Raw genomic sequence first — 17745 nt, forward strand, 5'->3', positions numbered from 1 at the left:
AACAAGATTCCATTTAAAGCTTGCAGAGCGACAAAGCGTGAAATCTTCACTTTACCGCAACTCTTCTCTTTTTCCGCGTCTGCAGCCTACATTCCCACGCCGATCTACTTTGGTGCGGTGATTGACACCACCTGCATGCTCTGGCAGCAGGACTGCGGCGTTCACGGCTCGTGCTGGGAGTACGATGTCACTTCCTTCCGCTTCGTGTACTTCGGCCTGGCCGCCAGCCTGAAGTTCGTAGGCTTTGTGTTCATTTTCCTCACCTGGTATTCGATTAAATACAAAGAGGATCGTCTAGAGCGCTGGCAGAGGCATCTGCCTCCTCTGGGCACCGTCAGCGAGCTCATCTGTCACGCGGGAGGCCACAAGAGCCACGCTCGTACCCGCTCCTGCCCCATCTTCACGCCCCGTCCCGATCCCCCCGACCACCCCCCGGCGCTCAACCGCGGACACTGCAGCCAGAGCTGCCCCGGAAACACCCTCAAAGCAATAACCCCGCCTGCCCGCTCGCTGCAGGAAATGCACATTTGAGGAACGTGCGCCCTGACATCTGCCTCAACGTGCCTTCCTGTCAGGTGTCCTCCTCCGAGACGCCGCGCGACCTGCGCCTGTTTGGCTCCAGGGGGCTTTGCTTGCTGTCACCAGTAAAAAGCTCACAGCAGACACACGTCGCGTAGTATTTGCTGTCGAAGCGTACGGAAGACATCACACGGTGCTAAATGAGGAACAGAGAGGACATTTCTCTGTAGCCAGTCTTGGGATTCCGAGATCGTTATATCAAAGACGTAACACAAGCACAAACGGATATCAGTACTATGCAAAGCTATATCGCATTAAAGAATCCAGGCAGTCGCTTTCTACTGTATCATCGTGTTTGATCATCTACTGTAGAACATCTCATTCTGAACAAATCACTGGAGAAACTCGTTTCAGAATGGCGTCAACAACTCTGTTCTGGTTAGTTTGGAGGCATCGGTGTGATTCAGATGGACGAGAACATTCAGCCTCCTCCGGACGGATCACATGGTCTTGTATGTAAATTCAGTGCCTCAGATTGCCTCGTCGGCAGTGAGGTCTGCTGGCACTTAGCGCTGAGTGGACTGCTAAAACGCATTTAGAGAAGAACTCTGAAGACCTGCCTTCTCGTTCTTCATTTTCATAATCATTCTGTGTGTCCAGTGATTGACTGTCAAATGGTATGATATGTGTATATGTTTGTCCAGTATCAGGTCTTGAAGAAGCCAGATCAAATTAGACAGATTTATTTTGGCAGATCCGTATTCAAAGTGTGAACAGTAGAAAACACATGAAATCTGATGTTTACAATGACGCTCTAAATCATATCCATATCTGTTTTTTTTCAGTCTAAATGGTAAAATCAGACAAATCATACATGTCAGTGTTTCTTTCTCTTATATACACACAAAATAGTTTCTTGTTGGCATTTGTGATTCCTTGAAGAACCTTTAACATCCATGGATGCTTTTCATTGTTTCTTTAGCCCTTCAGAAGGTACTTTTGGGAACACGAAATAGATCTTCTATACGTGGCATCACTTCGAAACCCCCCAAAAATGAGTGCTTTCAAAATGGGTTCTTAAATGCTTCATGTGGTGTAAAGCTTAAATTGCCCCTATTATGGGTTATGAATGGGTTCATAGAGTTAAACACTAATTTTCTTATGATATGCATTTATTTGTAGCTTATTTGCTCAGCGACAGGCGATGTTTTCATTCACTTAGAGCTGTGTTACACACTGCATTTTCAAAAAGCCATAATAGGGACACTTTAAAATATGAACCAAGGCTAGTCCACAAATGGACAAAAACAGATGAATGACAGTCAATCAAAAGCAACCTCGCATAACAAACATTTGAAGCTGATTCCAGCGATGTTTCTTCCCTCTTTTTCGAAGAATAAAAACATTTATTAACACTTTATAGTTAGTCAGCCGCTGTATGAGAAAGTCTCTGGGCATCGTGTTGATACACATCAGATTTCATCACCGGTTTGATCACAAAAAAAATTCCTTAAATACTGGTTAAAAACCAATTCGGATTTGTGTGTAGTGTGAACGCAGCGATTCAAATCCGGATTGAAATGAGGACGATTCGGGATTCAGTCGACCGCTAGTGTTCCTGCTGCGTCCAAATACCCGAGCATGCCTGAGCAGCTTCAGCGACAGCGTTGGTAAAGCCATAGCAGAACGAGAATGGATTCTCCGCTTTGGTTTTGGGAGCTGTTGATGTATATGAGCATGTGCTTCGGCTACAGCCTGATCCTCAAGCACTGGCTCGATTCTTATGCACCAACTATGTATAAATAAACTTCTACCTAATAATATGCAAACCTCAGACTTTCAGTACTCTGTCATGGGTTTATAAAGCCAGTTTGGCAGTTCGTTAGATGTAGTCCAGTTACTTTCGATCATTACACAGTACGGAAATCTCAAGTGAGATTCACTAGGTATATTTGGTTCGGTTATGATTAATGAGGGACTAACTTCGTAGTTAGCTACTTAGCATGCGAACAACAAAACCCAGCTTAATCAGTGAAAAAATGGAGACCGTGCTGTGTTGCTTTCAAAACGATTTTGGAAGCTGTACTGTATTACGATCACAATTTTCGAACCACAATACGAGTGCATACTTTTTCCGGACCTCTTATTGTCAGTGTTTTTCATAAAAGATGTTGAAGGGGTATTTCAGATGCTGACTTCAGTGTTAGAATGACTTTTAAATATTAGGGTGTAAGTCAAGCCAAACCCTTCTTGAAATGACTTTTTCCATGTTTGTGATCTATAAGCTGTACCGTGGTGAAAGTCTGACCTTTTTACGATGATCAGGAGCTCCCCGTGAGTTTGACCTACAATGTGAGCTGTTTATAATCAGTCTGACGTGAAGTGGGTGCAAGACAGCCTCAAACGGATGGCTTTTCAAAAGGGTCTGGAAATAGAGAAAAGATACAAAAATCATTTTCAACACGTAGCGGTTACGGAGCGTAAATAGTGAAGAACTATAGAAGGCCTGAAGAGAAATACCTTTTCTTTTTGTAATTGTATATATGGCCAATTACAAATTTTTACATACTTGAGGTGCCTTGGCAGAGCAACACAACACAATACAGTGCTAAATTAGACCATATTGTTTTTGCTTTCTTTATTGTGCTCATATTTGACTCGTTTGCACCCGAAACTCATTTCTTATCAGCTCACATTTGATGTCAAATGAACGTGTCGGAGTTTACTTTTGCTATCAGCAGGGCTGATTTGAGAGCGGCGTGAAGGCCAGCTGTGTTCTATCTTCAGTACTCATGGACACGTGTGAACTATTCATTTACTTTTCTGTCTTGGTTCTTCAGTATTTTATTGACATGTATTTATTGAAATAAAAGAATTTAGAAAGCCCTGGCTATGAAGACAACGCATTGTTGTGAAATCGTTTTGTTCTCATTAAAAATGACATGGTATGTGTTTTTAAAGATTATGTTTATGTTGTATATGGATTTTTTTCCTCAGAAACTAGTCTTTTTCTTTTAGTGAAGAAGCAGCGCCACCTACAGTGAGAAAACGGCACATTTTTATGGTAAAATAAGAAAGCATAATAGCATAAGAAAGTTACATTATGTATTTAGATGGAGAAATTCAAATGGCGCCCTTTAAGGCAACTTCTATATTTGTGTGTGTGTGTGTGTGTGTGTGTGTGTGTGTGTGTGTGTGTGATGATATTAGGGCTCAGCTTATTTCTTTTTTTTCTTCTTAATAAACATCACTCACATACACAAAAGAACAAGACAAACAACGGCGGGTAAGAAAAAGCTTGACTTTTATTTTGAAGGGACAAACTACTGTCAAATGACTCGAATGAAATGAACAGCTTTAAACTGTTAAGCGTGAAAATATATAATATAAAAGAACTGCTTGGTTTTGTCTTTAGTTTCGTCGAAGCAAAAAAAATATATACAACAAAAAAAGGCAGAAGTAAGAAACACTTTGAAAAGCATCAGAGATCAAAACATACATCAATCATGACTAATAAATACCAATCATTTCCATTTCATGGCGATGAAGTGATACATCTTTACAAGGGAATAAAAAGCTGGACTCGAATGAATGAAGCCGTCAGCTTCAAAAAACAGCACGTGAAGGCAAAAATGAAGCAAATACATTTCTGATTGTGCAGTTTTTTTGTTTTTGTTTTTTGCTCTAAACGCATGTAGTACTGAGACAAATGAACGAGTGTTGCATGCAAATGCTCCTATCGAGTCAAAGAACTCCGACAGCTGATGTCCGGATGGTCAGATATGTACATCGATTCATTTCCTCAAAGCTCATTCAGAAACATACAAACTTCACTGTGAAGTGGAAACCATACGGGCAACACAAATTTGCATATGATACACGTTGCATAATATATGCAGGTTGTTGGGTTTTTTTTTTTTTTTAATTTCCAACAAAACATTTTTGATACTACTGAGCTCATACCCACGATTCATGTCAGTGGCGTTCGCCCAACGAGTCAGAGTACAATCTTGATGAATTTGTTCTTTTAGGTAGTCACCCCCGCTTTATGCTCGGCCAGAATACATTTCTAGATTTAGCTCTATTAATATATTACAAATGTTTCCATGTTCGAAGAACGATGTGGATTTCTTAATAAAATAATTTGTCAATAAACAGATTAGAATTCTCTCAAATCTACATAGTTACAAAATGTTAATTCTCTATATCATAGGCAAGGTCGTCGGAAACGGACTCGTTTTAATCAAGTCACACAGCGTCATCTCAAGCGGCTCCTCGCGTTAACAGGCACAAAGACAGCTTCTCTTTTGTTAAACGCACTCTTTATTGCCCGAAGTCCTAACGCTGAAATGCTATACGTGAAATAATTTAACCAAAAGTGTTACTTCATAGTTAATAGATCATTAAATACTTTGCAGTTGGTGCCCCCCTTCCTCCACAACTGAAAACGTAAAGACGTGCTTCACACGGGTTAATGTGAGTGAGAAACGTGAACGAGCTGCATTATTTCAACTTCTAAAGAGCGCAGTGTGGCTCAGATAATATTCAGCTGGCATTCGGAGAAAATAAAAATAAATAACTCGGTAAGAATAAATAAAAGCAACTGGAAATAATGGTCCATGTAGGTATCATGGTTGCATTGCGCGATATCTGCGGCGTGTAGAATAAATTAAAAGAAAAACGTTCACTTTTCTCCACCTTGTGCTGATGATCCGACGCCATAAAATGGCATGAAAACAATCTCGGTTTCAGAGGCGGAGTCGGAGTCGACGTGACGCTGACCCATCTGCGCTCTGATTGGTTCATTTGTTTTTTTTTCTTTTCTTTCACAGATAAAGTGCTAACTGAGGAGCCTCTGGGGGGATTTGTGTACCGTTTGAAAAATCCCAAGGAGCTGTTTTGTGGAACAGGAGTCTTCCTCTAGCTTTGCAAAATAAGTACATACCACCATCTCTGGAAAAACTACTGAGACGGAAGCCCCTCCAAATGGGGGCCGTTTTTTTAAATGCTGTTTGTTTTGGTGGAAATTCTCTGAAAAAACAGCGATGGTCAAAATGCATTGCTTCTGAAAGCTAGAAAAAGTCCCTGAGATACATAATCAGCATTATGACTCCCATTGGTGCCCCTTCTGGATTCATATAAATAACCTTAGCAATAATATTAATAATAATAATGGTAAATGTTGATAATACCACCAATGCAGGCGAGAAGTTCTGCACCTTCCTGGCCATATGTACAAATATTCAAAAATCAGTCGGCCAGGCTTGTTTTTGAACTGAAATGTTAGCTGCCACAGCAATGGCAATAATGATAATAAAGATTGTTATAATAACTTAATGCTTCGCTAACATCGTAAAGGCAGATAATGCAAATATCGATATCCTGGGATGGAGGGACTCCATTCATAAAGCAAAACGAAACAAAACATAGAATATATTTACAACCCCCTAGTTCATTTGTACAGAAGAGCCCCGGTTAGACTTTCACAGACTCCATCACGGAAAGCTTCATGGCATCTTCGAGCATTTGATTGTCCGTGAAAGTCGCCGGAGGTTCTGGGACCGAATCCGACAAGCCGATCAGAGACTCGAGGAGACACGTGCCCGGGTCGGCGGCCTGCGGGAGGCTGGGGTAAGTAGGCAACTGGAACTGAAAGAAGTTGTCCACATGTTCGTACTCCTTTAAGGAGTTGTACAGCGAGCTCGGTCCGAGACAAGGAAAGCCGTCAAAGAACTCCAGGTCTGATTCGGATGAGAGGCTCAAGTCCATGTAGCTGGCCGAATGATCGATGGAGGGCGAGGGCGTGTGGGGGACAGAGCAGCTGTGAAAAAGAGCGTTAGCTTGATTAGCGTTCTCGTCTAGGAGCTCAGACATGGCCGTGCGGCTGTTGTCCGTTTGCGACGTGCTAAGCTTGTCGTCTGTCGCGCTGAAGATGCCGTAGCCCACGGATTCGCTCTTTTTCTGCTGGTAGTCGCAATTGTTGTTGTTGCGCTCTCTGACAGAACAGTCCTCACTGTCTGTGTCGCTAAAGCTTAGGATTCTCGTGAGTCCGTTTTCGTCGACGTCTAGCGGCGACTGCTCGCTCTGAGCGTTTTCGGCGGATTCCGAGTCCTCGCTCTGGCCTGAAGAACTAGACGAATCGGTCATGTCGCTGCTACAGCTGTTCTCTCCCACGGCCACCAGCTCCGAGTTGAAGTGAAACGTGGGCCGGTCTGGCGTGGAGCTGCTCTCTGCTGGGTGGATTTGGGAACTGCAGTCTGGGAGGTCTTCAGAGGGGCTTTTGCTCTCTGGCGTGTGCTCTTCCAAACGCTTCTCCAGCTCTAGCTTCATGATGGTGTGGATGTAGTGTGTCTGAACTCGGCTGGAGTTGAACTCGATGCGGCCTGCCGTGTTCCCACAGCCGTCTTTAGTGCAACCACACGGGAAGGATGAATGGTCCATCTGTAAAGCCAAGACACATTATATTAACTTATGAAGTGTATAATATATTTAATATGCATTTGGCAGGTTGGGTCTGTTCATGTATAACTGCTATCATTCTGTACAGTTTCATCTACAGGAATGATATCTGTAAACATTAGCCATATTCTAAAGGAAGTCTGTCGGGTCTGAATCGCTCACCTGACATTTGATCCCTGCTAAACTACAGCTGCAGGTCTCCGGTTCACAGAAGCCCTGGCAGTCACATCCGCAGTCTTCTCTCGACGTACGTAACTCATGCAGTTGCCGCTTCTCGTCTTTATCGATTTTCTTCACGCCAGCGGCTTTTAGGATGGCGTATCTTCTCTTGGAGGGGTAGGGATGCAGGAAGGAGCCGTCGTCCAAGTTTACTGCGCTGAGGTCGATTTCGTCCTCTGGGATGTCATCGATAGTTAGCCTATCAGCCTCTTCGGACTCCTGGGTACCGTTTTTGGTAAGCTGAACGCAGAATAAGAGTATTGACATGATTTTGACTTTAAAACCTAATGTTCGACAACACTTTGAGAAACCTAAACTCAAAAATACCTTAAGCTTAAGAGCTTCCAGTTTTTCCTCCATCAATCGGTTTTTGATTTTCTCTCTCCGTAGGTGGCGCTGTGCTATGGCAAACTCCGCTATTGAGTAACGGCGCTGGGCGCTGTGCCTCTGCACCATGCCAAGGGTGCAACCTCCCCGGCTGGGCACGCTGGTGAAGCCCTGACAGCGAGGAAAGAAGAAGACCGTAACCTGGTCAAACTGCACGTTGCCTCGCCGTGAGCGCTTGGCCTTCTTCAGGATAGATGGGGCTGAGGAAAGAAGGAACGAGAGGATAAATATAAGAGGCTTGTGGTGGACTTGAAAAGAAAACATTAAGTGGAAAACAGCGGGCGAATACATTCACGGAAATTCATGCTTGGAATTTCTTAATGGAAAATTAAGAGCACATGTCTGAGAGAGAGAGAGAATAGAGTGGTGGGGGGAAAAAAAGGTCTGTTCCTAGTATCTCATTGGGGAGTATTTGAGTAGGAAGTGTGCCAAGCCTAATGGGAAGACTTGGAGTGGGTGAGTCTCTTGTGTAAACATCAAGATCACATTAATTTTAATGCTACGGATGCACCAAAACACCACTAGATGGCAGACTCCAGACAGCAAATCAGCTCGACGCTATTTAGTCCCACTAAAACAAGCACAATACTCCACCACTCACAACAGATGTGCAAATAGTTCAGCTAATAGTTTTCCATCTAATCCAGTCATATGCGAAGACAACTGCATTCCTCTTTGCTCGTGTCTGACAAACAATCCACCCAGGAATTTCCCCTTGGCACTGAAATGTGCCGAGAGAGTAAAGCATCCAAAAATCACAAGCCAGCGGGTGGATGATCTGGAAGTTTGAGGCTTTTGGAAGTGGTGAGGGCACTCAAGACAGTTGAGTTTTAATAACATGAAAACTGTATGCAAGACGGGGCCATCGGTCTGCACATTATTCCTACAACCGGCCAAAAATCTGCATTCACCCAATGAATCAGTCAATGTCAGTGGTTAAAGCCTCTCAAAGGGGAGGAAACAAGAAAACCATATTTTTTTTTAACTCAAATTCCTCGTCCTCTGTGCAGAAATACTTGATGTTGAATTGTTTAGCCTCTGAGATGGAGAGAGAAGCACATTTTCCCTCAGGGCCACCAGCCCACCGATTGTTATCTGAAGGGAATAAAGGAGATGGATCTTACTGTCCCTGCAGCTGGTTTATATTAGACTTGCAATGGTGGGAACCCATCCTTGCACGTTTTCCTATCTAGAAGCTTGTGCAAATATGTTTTGCTCATCTAATGGAGGGAGGAAAAAAAAAAAAAAAATGACTGAAACCACAAATGCTCTCATATGCCCTAGACATATGGACATGGTCGTCTCAGAATTGCGACACTATGTTAATACTTAAAGAACAAATCTCCTTTATGCATTATAAAGTTGGTTTTGGCGAATTACAGTAAACAAGTTATGCAACAAGAGAGTAATTTCAACCATCTAATATGCTCAGAAGTGATACCCTATGGATCTTAGTCAGGGTTGTAGCTTGTTTTAATGTTTTTAAGTCAATGAAGGACAGACAAAGGGCATGTTCAGTGGTTTGTGCTTTCGAGTGTGTTTGTGCCAATCATTATGCAACACTGAAAATACAACCAAAAAAACATGGTTTGTGGATATTAGACACGTGCACACTATGGTCTGTAGACTACTGTTCAAAAGTTTGGGTCAAATCATTTTATTCAGCAATGGATGCACTAAATTGATCTAAAGGGAAAAGAATGACAGTCGTAATATTAAAGGCTTCAATTTCAAATAGACGCTTTTCTTTTGAACTTTCTATTTTTATTTTCTAATTTTAAAAAAATCCGAATCCTCACAAAAAACACTTACTGACCACAAACTTTTGAATGGTAGCATGTGTCTGTAACTCACAGCTTTGTTCTCATTCCCCGTCAAATTAAATATGCAGTCTACCCTGACAATGCTCCATTCTCTGACTTTGTTTCATAAACTCAAGCAGGCAGCCGTATCGTTTCCCTTCCTCTTCTCTTCATCCTTGCCTTCCTGCTCTGCAAGCCCTCTTGCCTTTCTCCGCACCTGTGCTGGGTTCATGCCCGGTGCTCAGACAAAGCTCTGCGTTCATTCTGTCTCTGTCACATGGCACATTCGTTGGCTCCCTGCCCTGCCAACCTGGGAAACTCACAACTGTTTGCTTTCCCTACCCTGACTCGCCCCAACAACCTGGATGAAGAGCCTGGAGGAGGTGACCTCGTGAGTGGGGCATGCATCAAAACATCCTGTGTAATTAGTTGCATCCATGCAATTAATCTTAAACCCCCCTGTATCTCAACACCACCTTATCAGGTAGAACACCCGGTTGAGATAAAGCCTTACAAACCGTACGCATGAGAAATAGCAATGGAAATGGGAGTTTGACGATTTCACCTTTTTAAAAGGAATCATTTACCCAAATTTACTTACCCTCAGACCATTCATAAAGCACATTAGTTTGTTTCTTCATCAAAAATGATTTGGAGAATCTAGCATTACATCACATGCTCACAAATGGATTCTTTGGTCTCATTCTGATGGCACCCATTCACTGCAAAGAATTCATTGGTGAGCTAATGATATAAATGCAAAATTTCTCCAAATCTGTTATAATGAATAAACTCTTCTACATCTTAGATGAGCTATAGGTGAATAACTTCAGCAAATTTGAATTTTTGGTTAAACTACTGTATTCCTTTACACAAGAACCTCTTCTTAATCAGATTCTGTTAGTACTTCCAGAGTGGAAACTCACTGTTTAAGGAAGTTGCTGGGGAGCTGGGGTTGCTGGGGGTCGAATCCAGGGTGTCGGAGTAGCAGCTCTCCCCATCCGAGTCCCACTCCGAATAGGCAGAGGAGGAGAGAGAGGAAGGAGAGGAGGATGAGTAGCACGGGTCCTCCTCCACCTCCTCATACTTCCTCTTGAGAACCCCGCTCATGGCGCTAGCGTTTGGTGATCTGTGGGTAACAAGCAAAGAGAGAGAAGCATTACGAGGCTGCTAAAAGGGCAAAAATGAAAGTTGTACTTCAATGCCTTTGACCATCAGACCGTCAAATTTGCTTTGCTATGGAAATGGTATCAATATTGCAAGCAGCGCCTAGATGTTATCGGCCAGTGTAGTGCTGTTATTGTCCTAATAGAAGCTAAATGTCCAGTGAGGTTTTTAAACGCAGGCTATGAGCATTAGTCTCCGAACAAGCAGCTGACCGCGCTTTATGCTGCCTCTGAGCGGCGAGGAAAACAGGAAGCAATCAATCACGTCCCTCTGGTGCAAGTCAACAATTACCAGACCCTTCACCCACTTCTAAATCCAATCGCTTAGACAAATACATTGATTAGGATGGGGGTTGATTACATAGCCACATTAGTGAGGAGGGAAAATTTAGGTTACCCCACTCAAAAAATACACACAAATCCCAGAGCTGGTAGCGGCAATTACGCTTTACACAGCTGCTAAATGCATTTTATGAGACTCTGTAGTAAATGCGTGTACAGCTTGGCACAGTAAACATGTTTATGTAAGCCCAGACTGCATTTGTCGCTGCTCCTGTGGAGAGCTTGCTTATTGGGCAATAAAAGCAATCAATCCATTGGCAGGAAGAGTCTAGCCGGTGCCCACCAGCTTTTAAGGGTCAGAGCCGGTGCAACACAGCAGCGTTTACACGAAACCATCATTTGATACGGTCGGCTGTGGACTCATTTGTTTCTCTAAACCCCAGTCAGCCAGTTCACCTCAGGCTCGGCCTCTCGGTGCACTCTACGCCTCAGACGCGTTCCTGCTGAAACAGGCAAAAAATAAAAAAAAAGGAAGGAAGGAAAACGGGAAAGGAGTAAACGATCTGACTGAGAGATAAGAGCTTTCACTACTGACAAAAAAATATATACTTAGGATGTGCTATTCCATGCTAACTGGACTAAGAAAGGGCATAATGAGAAGCAAATAAGTGTTTCAGAGTAAGGCTTGTTCCCAGCAACACAGCCAATTTGAAGAAAAAGTGGCAGACGGTCATGACTGGCGGATTATACAGCTCATGATTTTGGCAAACCATAGGAAAAAAATAAATAAATAAAATTTAAGAGCCAACATGACACTGAATCATCCCTGCCATATAGAGTGTGATTAACACAATATGACTCAACAGTAGTCTGCTGTTGCCTAATCATCAAACTTGGCACTTGATTGATTTTTTTTTATTAACGCGAACTAATACTTTTTGGTGCCACTGTACTGAAAAATTGGAGCCACTCTAATTAATTGAATTTCATTAGTGTCAGCAGTCAATAATGCAAGTGTAACTAATGGTACCTAGCAAATAACACATTTTTACAGATTATAATTGAGCTTCCTTAACTTATACATAGCCTTTCTACTCATTCAAAATGAATATATAAAAAAAAAAATAATAATATATATATATATATATATATATATATATATATATATATATATATATATATATATATATATATATATATATACACACACATAAACTTTTATGTAATATATATATACACACACACACACACACACACTATAAAACTTTTTTTTTTACTTAGGACGTAATCAATCATGACTAATAATTAAACAGCACTAAAAATAATATAGATATTTTAATTCGGGCCATTAATTACTGCCCATAACAGGAAATAAATATTGGTTCATTCCTAATCTTTAGACATGTAGACTTGCCTTGTTTACAAGCAGTTATTCTATCCCTGTGCATGAGTGTATCACACATTAGTGCTGCGGTCACAAATGTGACAGACATTGAGGGCACGTCTGCGTTGTCACGTCTGTGTCTGCACATTCAGCCGTGTCTCCCCAGCTGACAAACATGAGTGCCAAAAAGCAGAAGGTGAGTCTTTATCGTCACCTAAACCTTACAAAATCTTCCACAAGTCAAACTTATCTGCTCGCGCAACACCAGTCAAAAACAACCCCCGACAAGAGGAAACATAGCTGGAAGGTTACACAAGAATACACAAAAGTTTACACCATACTCAGGACAAAAGACGCAGCAAACAGCTGACTTGCTTGAAAACAGCAGTACGGGCGAAGGACATGATCTATTTTTATTGCGAACAGTATGTGTCCAGATCTGTCCCGATTTGCATACAAACAGAGCCCGCACGGGGAGCGTGAACCCTTACATGCTACATCTTGATTGATAACGAGCAGCATTCAGCACAGACAAGCCCACAGGAAAATCTTTTTAAATAAATGGCAGGGTGACAAGAGGGAACTTGACACTTGACTTTGGCCACACAAGAGGAGAAAACTCATCCACATCTGCTCATTTGACTAGTAAATTGCATTGCGCCTTTTCCCACCGTCACGTTTCGAAACGCAACCCACTTGCGCTTTGCACAAGAAACTACCTGCCTGTGGTATCCGGTGCTCGAGTTTACCTTCATTTAACAAAGAAAGAATCCCCAAGGACGGCACGCATGCCTAGCAAGCAGAGGAGTTTTAATTAAGGACTCTGGACAGTGAGGAGAGGGGGAGGACGGCACAGAGACAGAGGGGGGAGAGAGGGAGAGGAACCTGGGTGTTAGAAGTGGGTCATTGTCTCTTGACTGCAGCCTACCTGACACATTGATTTGTTAATCTTGCTTAACGGGCAGAAACAATGACGACGAGCTAATCCCAGGAACAAGAGAGAAGGGGGGGGGGGTTACAGGGGGCTCAGCTGGAGGTCAATCTGGAGCTTGTCCTGTTGCACTCCAACATCAGCGGCGACTAGAAATACGAGCAAGAATCTCACAAATAAAAAAAAGTGAGCAGCCAAAACGCATAAATCTGCTACAGAGCAGTTCTGGATTTCACATCCAGGCGGAACCTGTCACCGGCGAAGCATCCCAGAAGCTCCGAGCAGGTGAAACATTCGCACTGGAGCATAAATTACGCAGGGCTGCCATTCCAATAAAGGCAGCGCACTGATGAGGTATTCTCAATGCCGTTTCTGGAAATAAATCTCGTGCACAAAGCGAGAATGGCCGCAAAAGCAGCAGACTTCTGAAACCGGATCCGTTGGCTTCATTAAAACTTCTAGAAGTCCCCCGCTCTTGTCGTGCCGCTTCCAAAAAAGCGGCAAACGGTTGAATCCCGACCTGATCTTATGCAAGAGTGTTGACTTTGCCCCTCCAGCTCTCGGCTTCCATCCAGATGATAATCAGGAGCATGTACCTCATCTAAAAAGTGCGACTATGATAACAGGCTGCGAAAGATGGTGTAAAAACCCTTGCCAGATAAGTGGAGTCAAATCCGGTTTCCACTCGCCCCCTGCTGGTCGGCCCTTAAGAACTGCAGTCAGGGGGAGGAGGGAGACGCGTGTTGTGCCGATCATCACTCTAGATGTTCAGCTACGCCAGAGACATTCTGTTCCTGAACCTCAACCCATGCAGAGTACACATTCATCCCAAATAGGAGAACGCACTGATGTGGGAGGAGGGTAGCCGGCGAGAACTTTAAACAAATAAATAATGCGATGTTTCCAGCCCACAGGAATTCTCCCCTGGCAACGGCGACACATTCTGTAATAGTCTATCTATCCCAGATGTGTCTGTACAGTCCAGACCGCTATTGCCCAAGAGGAACCACCTCAGACAGAAACAAACACAAAAACACCTGATGAGGTGTCAAGAGTCATCACAGGGTGGAGATGAAGATGCGTGTCATACAGATCATACCGTGCATTTCCAAATAAGAAAATTAAACTTTAAAAAAACCACACATATGGCTACGGAGTACAACAGATAACTTTACTGACAACCAAAGATAAAATTAAGTATCTAAGGAAAAAAAGTGGTTTCAAGTGGTTCTCGGCTGGAGTCCAGGGAAAAAGGTTAAAAAAAAAAAAAAAAAAAGATTTACTTAAAACGGTTCAAATAGGTTCTATCATACTAAAAAAAAAAAAATAATCCTTTTATCTGGGCTTTAAATGGTACTAGAATAAAAAAAATATAAAACACCCTCTGAAAATGATTTTACAGTTTTGAGTGAATCATTCCTCACATTTTAAGTCAACGAGTGGAAAATATGATCACTCAGGAAACTGCCCTGAACAGAAAGCAAATTGTTCCATCACACATGGAACAATTTGCATCAATATCCGAAATGCAAACTTCCAACAGAGTGCGCAAAGTGAAGCTTCCTCGAGAAGTCATCAGCATGGGTTCGTTCCGAATAACCTAATGGTGGCAAAAACAAATACTAGCCATCTTTACCAGTCTCTTAAGACTCCCGGGAGAGTATTTGTGTGCCGAGGGTGGGGGGAGCTCGGGGGTCAGCAGCTCACGTCTAGGGCACTCGCTGGTACCTCACAAGCTGGGAGGAATGCTAGAGAGTGACAAAACAGATGGGACCCCTCTGCTTCTGAGACACCGGGCCCTCCACCTCCCCCAATACAACTGCACAAACACCACACAGTGAACCATCCCAAATAGAAACACCCAGTCTATGGGTGGAAGCTTAATAAAAAGATGACATGTTGTGATGTGCACTAATGATGTTGACATCATCTCAGTTTAAAAGGCATGACTGCTTTAAGTGAGACACGTGAAGACTTAATAAAACGGAAGGAAACCAGCTGACTGATTGCAATGGCCGTGATACACGTGCAAGTTCACACCTCATCAACCCACAAGGACGTAAACAAAACGATTTTTATTTTTATGGGTCCTATTTGATAAGTTTAACGCGTACTGCAACTCAAAACAACACCGTTAAATCAACATCGTTTTGCAGGAAACAATTGAGTAACATTTTAAAAGACAAAACAATAAAACACTCACTTCGGCTGGTAATAAGGAATAAACATCAACGTGTAGGTGAGGTAAATAAACTGAATTTGATTAGCAATATTAATTATTCCCACAAACAATCCAAGTGGGGTCGCGCGAGATACGCGAATCCGCGCTCGCTCGCGCCGAAGCACGCGCAGCACAAACACGCCAAAACTTTCGAAACGTCCACAAACACGCGAAGATCATCGCAATAACGAGTGCTGTCGAGTTGGTATTTTGGACAACGCACTAAAGTTGGCACACAAGCTCATAAGCGAACGCAAAAACTTCCACTCTCAAACACTCAGCCTGCCCAGGCTCAAAGCGACCGCGAATCACCTCAGAAAGGAATCCAGTAAATATGTAACAAACGAGCGCGAAATGAGACCATTAGGTTACATTTTGGCTTCAGTTACGCCAATCACGCCTCGCACAACGTGTCGGTAATTGTCGAGTAATCTCTCACGACGACCCTCCTCTTGACTGACATCGATCAATCACAGCGATCGCCGCATGAACTCTTATATCACGAGAATGAGAAACGCGTGGTTGTAAATGAACCCTCGGCATTTGCGTGCGCACAGATGCGCGTGTGGATTCGCACTGGCGATCGTTAAACTCGACCGAGCGAAGTTGGGCTCGGATCAAGCAAGGTTTCCCTCAGACCTGCATTCATCCTCGCGTGCACCCACGGTGACGTCACTGGGGACTGGAAGTGCATGTGAGGCTGAGCTCGGATCTGCAGGCGGACCATTGAAATGATGCGGTGTGGCACCTTAAGGAGTCGCTCGCGCTTCAGAAGACACACCAGCAAGCACTGTAAAAGTGAACGAGGAATGCACTCAACGCATAACACACATCCAAACCAGCAATTACAGCTTATCGGATACACACACACACACACGTACGGTCCATATGCTGGAATTCTGCCAATGGATCCGATCGGAACCGACGACAGCTGCTTACGAGAGTGATCTTTTAATCAAACCCAGCGACCGCAACCATTTAAAGTGTTTGACAGAGAAAACGCTTATATTTACTCCGAACAATACACTACGCTCAAGCACGCGGGTTTAAAATAATAACTCGTTTAAGAAATTATTAGCGAAACCAAAGGGGAGCGTGTACATCGGTTCGCGTTGAAAACCCAACACAATGGTGAATAACGTAAACTTTAGTTAGTTATTTTTTTTTCTATGTCACGGCGGCGTACAACGTCCTCTACCTTGGCTATTTGAAGTAGTTACACAACACATTTCATCTGTTTACACCGGCCGACAAAAGAACATTGAAAGTATCTGGCTGGACTCCAGCACCGAGGTTTGCCTATCAGACACATTACAAGTGCAGCGTTAAACAGCGCGGACCTCCGCTACTCACCGATAACGTGTCCGATCAGCATTAGTGTATCACGGTAGAGGAAAAGAAGAAGCGGTAATAATCCAAGTGATACCAAAGCGCGTTTATCCGAATAGAGATCCCGTTCCGTCCGTGTGTCTATTGTGCGCTCGGTGTGCTGAAGCAGCGGCTGAAGCTGTTCCTCTTGTCTGAAGCAGACGGCTGAGCAGCGCAGTCTTTTCGTCAGTGGAAAACTCCCTCCTGGCGTGTGACGCAGGCGGTGACACTGCCCACGCGCCGCTTCCTGCCTTCCGCGCGGAGCGACACTCCTCCTGGCGCGCTCGCATCCTGACACAAAATCACTATAGTAACATGATTGAGAAAAGACCGGAACACAATAACCGCGGGTTATGGGAAATAGTAAATGTTTCATTACTCTGAAGAAAAAAAAGAAGCTCTGTAACCGTAGTTCCTGTAAATATTGCAGTAGGCTAAAACATAATACATTTAAAAACATAAGACCTTTCAAAATGTATATATATATATATATATATATATATATATATATATATATATATATATATATATATATATATATATATATGTGTGTGTGTGTGTGTATATATATATATATATATATATATATATATATATATATATATATATATATATATATATATATCAATTCAAATCATTTTTTTCAAATTCAATATATATATATATATATATATCTATGTATATGTATGTATATGTATATATATATATATATATATATATATATAAAAATGCATGTTTATATTTAAGACAAATGTTTTGTTTATATTTTAAATATTATTATTAATACGACATTATATTAATATAAATATATACATGTATATATGTAAATATTATCAATATATATATTGTATGTTTGTGTATTTTTATATACATAATATACACAGCACACACACATATCTTATCTTAAAACTTATTTTGTAATTAATGTAATTAATTAATGTAATTGATGTAATTAATCACTTGAAAGCTTTACACACACACACACACACACACACACACACACACAC

At 42.4% G+C, this 17745-nt stretch overlaps 2 protein-coding genes across 2 annotated transcripts in view; one reads left to right on the plus strand and one right to left on the minus strand.

The window, feature by feature from the left end:
* LOC122329497 (solute carrier organic anion transporter family member 5A1) overlaps nucleotides 1–4447 on the plus strand; it is a 40833-nt gene extending 36386 nt beyond the window's left edge. The window contains exon 10 of the mRNA XM_043225756.1: nucleotides 86–4447. Coding sequence (XP_043081691.1) covers nucleotides 86–531 — 446 coding nt within the window. The 3' untranslated portion in view covers nucleotides 532–4447. The remainder of the gene's footprint in view (nucleotides 1–85) is intronic.
* csrnp1b (cysteine-serine-rich nuclear protein 1b) lies at nucleotides 3807–16913 on the minus strand. Its single transcript, XM_043225757.1, has 5 exons — nucleotides 16724–16913; nucleotides 10313–10515; nucleotides 7525–7784; nucleotides 7141–7437; nucleotides 3807–6960 (listed from the first exon to the last, which is right to left on the minus strand). The coding sequence occupies exons 2-5, from the start codon at nucleotides 10494–10496 to the stop codon at nucleotides 5995–5997; spliced, it is 1707 nt and encodes a 568-aa protein (XP_043081692.1). The 5' UTR covers nucleotides 10497–10515; nucleotides 16724–16913; the 3' UTR covers nucleotides 3807–5994.
* Nucleotides 16914–17745: the final 832 nt, after the last annotated feature.

The sequence above is a fragment of the Puntigrus tetrazona genome, chromosome 24, assembly GCF_018831695.1.
Source record: "Puntigrus tetrazona isolate hp1 chromosome 24, ASM1883169v1, whole genome shotgun sequence".
In the NCBI taxonomy this organism is placed as follows: Eukaryota; Metazoa; Chordata; class Actinopteri; order Cypriniformes; family Cyprinidae; genus Puntigrus; species Puntigrus tetrazona.

What these genes read in the sequence shown, in the direction of transcription:
- csrnp1b (XM_043225757.1), bottom strand. Translation starts at nt 10,496, where the DNA reads ATGAGCGGGGTTCTCAAGAGGAAGTATGAGGAGGTGGAGGAGGACCCG. An exon ending in CCCAGCAACTTCCTTAAACA is followed by an intron (nt 7,785 to 10,312) that starts GTGAGTTTCCAC and finishes TTCTTTCCTCAG; the next exon opens with CCCCATCTATCCTGAAGAAG. An exon ending in TAGCAGGGATCAAATGTCAG is followed by an intron (nt 6,961 to 7,140) that starts GTGAGCGATTCA and finishes TTGGCTTTACAG; the next exon opens with ATGGACCATTCATCCTTCCC.